Source organism: Stegostoma tigrinum, chromosome 5, assembly GCF_030684315.1.
Source record: "Stegostoma tigrinum isolate sSteTig4 chromosome 5, sSteTig4.hap1, whole genome shotgun sequence".
Lineage (NCBI taxonomy): Eukaryota > Metazoa > Chordata > Chondrichthyes > Orectolobiformes > Stegostomatidae > Stegostoma > Stegostoma tigrinum.
Window position 1 is genome coordinate 27,955,593 of NC_081358.1, and position 7,624 is coordinate 27,963,216.

Here is a 7,624-nt window from a genome sequence, read left to right on the forward strand (position 1 = left end):
CATTATTTTAAAAATCCGAAGTGAAGGTGGCCTGTTTTACTTTAAAACAGAGATGACAACCACCTTCTGGTTAAATAAGGAATGGTCCTAAATTAATGGGCTGTTTAATCGATCTGTGCTGCAAACGAATTGATTGAAAGGCCTGAAGATAGAACACTGGACACGAGACGTTGACTCTGCTTTCGTCTCCTCTCTCTAGAGAGATACGGCCAGACCTTCCGAGTTTCTCCAGCAAACTCTCAGCTTTTGATTGGGAATAGCGCGTTCGAATCCTAGTCCTGATGGAACGTACCACTGGGCACGGGATAAAGAGAAACTGAAGTATTTATTGAAAGTTCAGACTCCAGGCGTGAATGAAAGATACGAGAATGTTTAAACAAATCTTCAATAATAAAGAAAATGAATTAAAAGGAAGATTTAAAAAAAACGCCCCCGTGCCCTTATTTAGAGGAATTGAGTCTCAGTGATAAGAATTTGTTCGTCACATCTATTGAATGGTTAGATCCAAACAGGTACATCCCCCCCGTTTAAAAATGATAGTGGAAGCAGTCAGAACGAATTGGAGGTGGGGTTTCTTTTGTCGACAAAAGATTATTTTTTGCATCTGTCTTTGGTATTTAACAAAATTGTAGGAGGAATCTTTTTTCACTTGAGGTTCATTTCAATTTTGCAGAGGGCCTGCTGTCATGTCGACGGGATCTGTCAGTGACACTGAGGACTTGCGGGAGATGGAGTTACACGGGTTCCAGCTCCGGTGTAACGGTTTCAAACACGAGGCGAACGACACGGGGTTCTACATCTCGGCTGAAACCACTGACGAGGCGTGCTCCGACTGCAGTCCCAAGAGGAAGAGGCGGCCGGGCGTACGCAAAAAGCAACTGCCCAAGCGAGTCAAAGACGGTAAACAGACACAGAGAAACGCTGCCAACGCCAGAGAGAGAGCCAGGATGAGAGTGCTGAGCACAGCCTTCTCCAGATTAAAAACCAGCCTTCCCTGGGTGCCGTCAGATACCAAACTCTCCAAACTGGACACCCTCAGACTGGCAGCTAGTTACATTGCACACTTAAGGCAAATCCTGGCCAACGATAAATACGAAAATGGATACGTCCATCCGGTAAATCTGGTAAGAAAATGTGAATGTGGCATGAAGTAGATATTGCATCCATCTTCATGCCCGCTCCTTATAAAGTGTAAATTGGGGTTGCAGTTGTGATGGGTGGGCATCTGTCTATGTTATATTTAAAGTTCTGCTCGACAGGATAGTTTCTTTAAAAATGACACGAGGTAAACCAGCGCCCAGTGAGTTGCAAGGTGAGCGCGCTTGCTGATTTAATGTGTGGACATTGCAAGTGAATCGATTACTTTGCGATTTAACATGTGAGCACTGTACTAGTAAACAATTCCCCTTTGGCCTGTTTCTGCTCTGTCTGATGCTCCTATTTCACAAACCTCTCCATTCCAACCTATAGCCGAAAGTGAACTGGAAATTCCTGCATATTCTCTGCCGAGCTTACAAAAAACAGATCTTTACCAGCTATACCGCACTTGAAAGAAAAAAAACACCATGTATATATCTGAGATAACACGGTGTGAAGCTGGATGGACACAGCAGGCCAAGCAGCTTTCGGGTTGAGACCCTTCTTTTCTTCCTGCTCCTCTGATGCTGCTTGGCCTGCTGTGTTCATCCAGCTTCACACCGTGTTATCTCAGATTCTCCAGCATCGGCAGTTCCTACTATCTCTCTATCTACCTGTTGGGAGGGGCAACGCATTGTGGCACACACAGCATTTTGTTAAATCCACGTTCAGATCTACCCCCGCCCCCGTACACACGAGAGAGATCTTCATAGGAAGGTTTTTATATAAAGTGTGTCAGTAAGCGCCATCCACTATATTATGGAACAATTCATAAATCTCCCGAAGAAAATTCAGCTTTCAAAAACTCGAGAAAACACCAAGATTTAAAAAAAGCTTCTTGACTCTTCATTTAGTCGCTTGCAAAGACATTGTGACTGATGTGTAGATAATTCTGTCTGCGTGTTGATGTAATACAGAGGCCTGTCTCTATTAACAGATATAAATCGGATGTTATTGTTTGTGTAGAATATGGGATAATTGAGTCAGCGAGATTCGAAGATTTCTTGTTGCTGGTTTATCGCCTGGTCACAGATTTTGTCAGCTGCCAACTCAGAAAATGGACATTACCAATACGAACATAGTCAAATTGTTTTAGCGGCGAATCTTTAATGCTTTAAATTATGATACTTACATAATGACACTCACTAATGATACAATGTGCCACCGTCACAATTTAAAAAAATAAAGCTTTGCCGCTGAAGCAATTGGTCCTTAATATTGAGAACGGAAGTACTTCAACTTTCAAAATAAATCTCTTTTTTCGACATAACTGTTTCGTTAATTTGTAAAAAGCCTATTTTGAGGTAATTCCATGATATATCAGTATACAATTCCTTTTACATGTTAAACAATTGATTTCTGCGCATTTGAAAGCTGAGGATGTCACAGGGTTAATAAATAGGATTGAACAGAGCACCAGGATTTTTAAAAGCACCAACATTGCCTCGGAATTAGACACTACCCGTTATTGCATTTCCATTAAATGGAGATGTTTACACGAAGCTGAGGTTATTGAGAGATTTCTGTGAAGACTTCTTCAAGTCATACAATATTAGGACAAAATAATATTATCGCTTAAAATATTAAATCCTATAAGAATAAATGATCATTGTTTTTCGAAAGCTTTTCAGGATTAATTTCGGTCCGAGTCTCACACTGCTTTGTTTCATAATGAAGGTCAGGCTTTTCAAAACTGCACATGACCATCTAACCCAAAACCTCAAGGAACATAGGAGCAATTCAGCTCCTCAAGCCTGCTCCACATTTGATACAATCGTGGTAGATTTCATCTCAGACTCAACTCCACTTCCCTGACCTACTCTCCATAACCCTTACACCAATTACTAATTTTTTTGAAAGTCTGTCTCCTCAAATTGTCTTACTGTCTCAGCATCCCCTACACTCTGGGGGAGTGAATTCCGCAGATTCACGACCCTTTGAGAGAAGTAATTTCTCCTCATCTCTGTTTTAAATCTGCTATGACCTGCCATTTCTAGATTGCCCCACAAGAGGAAACATCTTCTCAACATCTACTTTGTCAAACCCCTTTAGCATCTTATACACCTCAAACAGCTCTTCTGTCATTCTTGCAAACTCTGGAGAGTTTCAGCGTAAACTGCTCAATCCCTCTTCGCGAGACAAACACCATATCTCTGGAATCAATCGAGTGAATCCAAATCAGTCTAGACAATCCAAGCTGAGCTTTGTCCTTGTGATACAGAAGGCTTTAATGGAAAACAGCACAACATTAAACTTTCTCTTCAGGATAACATTTTAACAAATAATCTCCCAGCTGTAATTACACAACCCTTAAACAAACGAGGTCATGTGGTTTATGTTTGTATTACCCGATGTCGTCAGAAAATGATGCGTAACCCCTATTCAGTCGCCTTTGAACCTATGAACTGTATGGGTATCTGTATGAATCTTTTGTCCGTATGGTCCAATTACTGAGCATCAGTTTGACAATTCGGTCTTCCACGTATCTACTAGCTGCTCCGTTTAAAAATACATCACGTTGATTCTCTTTTTGTGTCACGCTTTTTACAGGATATTGCATGTTGTATAGAGTCTATATAAGTTGATCTGCATTCCTTTCGAATGTTGTTTCCTGGATAGACTTGGTTAGATTTCAAAGCGGTAGAAATGCCAAAGCTAGCTGAGAAAACGGGGTTCAGTTCTTCGCTATTTCATTGGGGAACCAGTGGAATATTTTTCTCTGAGGAAGGGTCGCTGGGCCCGAAACGCTAACTCTGATTTTGCTCCACAGATGCTGCCAGATCTGCTGAGCTTTTCCAGCAATTTCTGGGTTTTTCTTTAATCAATATTTTGTCCTAATTCTCTTGATTTCACCTTTCAGACCTGGCCTTTCGTAGTTTCAGGAAGATCAGACCTTGACAGCAAAGATCTCACAGCTACGTCCAGATTGTGTGGGACCACGGTCTAGCTTTGAAAGTCAGCTCCCTCTCCTTCCGCTCTAAGCAGCGTTCCGTGGCGTTTCACCGGACGGAGCCTGGTGGTCTTTCTCAGTGGGAGAGGTTCCGCCGTCCATCACGTTTCGATGCCATTTTAGGCTTTCGGCTTTCAACTGTATGCTTTGCAGGACAAAGCTCAGAATTGCGGCAAAATGTCAAGAGTGGACGAGGGATTAGGGAAACGTCGGCCGTAGCAGGATATTTCAAAGGTTAGGTGAATTGACACACACACACACACACACACACACACACACACTCTAAGGACCAACGATGGATGTTTACTTTACACAACCTGGGGTGAGGTATTAGCATGCTGCCCTACACGCACTGAAAGTACATACAGTATTAAAACAATCATTATTGAGAGAACTTTGTGAGCTTTAAATCTGAGATAGATAAGCTTCTGTTAAGCAAAAATATTAAGGGATACGGGACAAAGGAGTTAAGCCAGAGACCAGCTATGGTCTCATTGAAAGGCTGGATGGCCTACTCATGTTCCTAACTAGCAGTATTAACTTGTGATATATAAATTGTGAAATAATGACTGCAGTGGGTAGTGGAAAGAACAAGTGATAATGGGAACTGCAGATGCTGTAGAATCCAAGATAACAAAGTGTGGAGCTGGATGAACATAGCAGGCCAAGCAGCATCTCAGGAGCACAAAAGCTGACGTTTCGGGCCTAGACCCTTCATCAGAGAGGGAGATGGGGAGATGGAACTGGAATAAATAGGGAGAGAGGGGGAGGCGGACCTATTTATTCCTCTCTCCCTCTATCCCTATTTATCCCAGTTCCCTCTCCCCATCCCCCTCTCTGATGAAGGGTCTAGGCCCGAAACGTCAGCTTTTGTGCTCCTGAGATGCTGCTTGGCCTGCTGTGTTCATCCAGCTCCACACTTTGTTCTCTTATTGTAGCGGAAAGAATAATTTGTTTTTCAACAACATTGCAGAGTTTTTTTTGGAATTTGTGAATCAAGGTGCAGTTGTCCTGCTGGCTTCCAGTATTTTGTTACAAGTTTCTACTAAGCCTATAACACACTCATTTCTTAATCCTGCTTTCCATGATTATGGTTTATCCTTTACATTGTGTAGTTTAGTGTTTTATATAGATATATATATATATAAAAGTGATTTTTACTATAGTTTTGTTTGAAAATAATTTTATATGTGGAAGCAATAGCACTTTACATGTTTGCCATCAAAATGCCCATTACTGGAAGATTTTACCTTAGAAAGAGCAATACATTTCAGGTTGTTTGCAATAATATCTCAATTTAAGTGGGAATTTTAACCTTTGTATCAGAAATTCCAAATGTTTAATTCTTAGTTTTTTTTAACCAAAGGTGTTCCCAGTTGCTTGAACTACCTTTCATCTTTAAAACTTGACTGATTATTTTATTTTTGTTATGTGTATTTGATAATGTTTTATTTTGGGGGATAAATGCTGCTGCATGTAATCTCTACAGGATGCATTGCAGCCTTCTTCAATCACATGTCTCAAATCTGCAGCTTCCATCACCTGGAAATCACAAAGTTTGCAGTTACATGGGAACACCGCAATGTCCCAGTTCCCCATTGAGTCTCACACCATCGCAACCTAAACATATATCATGATTCCTTCACTGGCACTGGGTTAAAATCCAGTAACTCTCCCCCAAAAGCAGCTCACTACTAGAGCAGCACAGTGGCTCAGTGGTTAGCCCTGCTACCTCACAACGCCGGGGACGTAGGATGGATTTCCAGCCTTGACTGACTGTTTGTGTGGAGTTTGCATGCTCTCCCTGTGTCCTCTGGCTGCTCCAGTTTCCTCCCACTGTCCAAAGATGTGCAGATCAGATGGATTGGCCATACTGATTTACCCATAGTGTCCAGAGATGTATAGGGTAGGTGGATCAACCATAGGAAATGTAAGGATAGGGTCAATGTGGACTTGATGGGCTGAATGGCCTTCTTCCACACTGTAGGGATTCTATGAGCATCAACTGGGGATGAGTGTCAAAAATGTGGCCTTTGCATGTGACTCTCAAATCCTAGGAATGCATTTTAAAATTCTTCCTATAAAATATTGCAAGACTACAACATGTACATTAATACCCCTGTTATTTTATAATTTCTTTTTCCACTTAAAATTATAACTTTTTTGTGGGTGTGGAAAACTCTGTATTAAAACATCTGAATGATACCAGTCAAATAATATTTTTTAAATGACCAAAATGTTTCATTTTTGTATATGAAAGAAGATTTGTGCTTTAGCAGTTTTAAAATGAGTCATTAAAATATCTGTAGCCCAAAAGGTTGCATTTTAACCTACTCAAAGCTCATTACTCACACAAGACTAACAATTTGGACAGTGTTGTTCAAAAAGCCTAAATTTCACTGTAGTTTCTAGACTCTGTGTTCCTCAATTTCATTCCAGTGATGGTAGGCAGTATGAAAATAGCTTTCTGTTCAAGTGATAACGAAAGTGGAATTAATACCACATCACTCTGTGTGCTATGAAAGTGGTTACCAACTCTTATACAGTGCACTTAACAATCTAATTTTAATTTTTTTATCTCAACACTTTGAAGATCAGTTAGGATGCATTGAGTTTTGTGGCAGCAATTCTGAGAATCACTGCAAATAGTGAAATGGATTTAAGTGGAACAAAGGTTCTCATAAGAATCAATGTATAAACAGGAGTTAGGTTCTATAGGACTTTCATTTTCAGAAAATGAAACCTGTAAGTTAAAATATTTTACATTGCTAAAAGAATTAACTTTAATGATACTATAAATTTGAAAATGAAACAGACAAATGTAACCTTCTGCTTAGAAATTGTCAAATTCCACAGTTCTTGTTTTGTCCAATATCAGCTACTTTCTGATTTCCAGTTCCACCATGCAGTTGCTACTCTTCCAGCCAACTTGCTTTCATTTGCTGAAATTTCCTCCCTTAACATTTCTCTTTTAAAGAGCTCGAGTGTTGTCGCAGAAGTGCTGCGTCTGTTATAATCAATGTTTTCTTTTAAATGACTGCCAAAGCTGCCATCTCTCACTTGCAGTGCTCACGTCAATACTCCCCTATTCGATTAGATCAGGAGAGGTTGCAGTTTGGCATCGGGAGCAGGGAAGTTAGATGGAGCGAGAAGGCATAGCAGAGATCACAAATTGAATGCAAGAAAGTGAGAGAGCTGGAAAGGCTGGGGATAATGCAGGAAACATTGTTAAACTGAATCTCATGGCACTCACTGAGTTTAGAGGCCCCATTAAGTTAGCATATTAATGTAAAATAAGAGTAAGCAGAATGAGATTAAATGAGGACTACAAGTAGCATGTAATAACCTAATTTTAGTGTATAAAGAATAAGCTAGTGAAAGACTGATCATTTTAAGGTAAGGTTTGCAGCTTATTTAATTATTTGGTAATCCTTTTACTCCAAGTTAAAGTAAACAGTGTTCCAAAATAGAATCTTAAATCAGTTTGCTTTGAATGGCTCTGTACAATAAACTACAAATGATGTTGCATATTCAGAT

General features: G+C 40.2%; 1 protein-coding gene across 1 annotated transcript; it reads left to right on the plus strand.

Moving 5' to 3' along the window:
- Positions 1-554: 554 nt before the first annotated feature.
- On the plus strand, positions 555-4,747 carry LOC125451903 (transcription factor 21). Its single transcript, XM_048529636.2, has 3 exons — positions 555-565; positions 674-1,124; positions 3,998-4,747. Exons 2-3 carry the CDS (start codon positions 687-689, stop codon positions 4,082-4,084), a joined length of 525 nt encoding a protein of 174 aa, XP_048385593.1. The 5' UTR covers positions 555-565; positions 674-686; the 3' UTR covers positions 4,085-4,747.
- Positions 4,748-7,624: the final 2,877 nt, after the last annotated feature.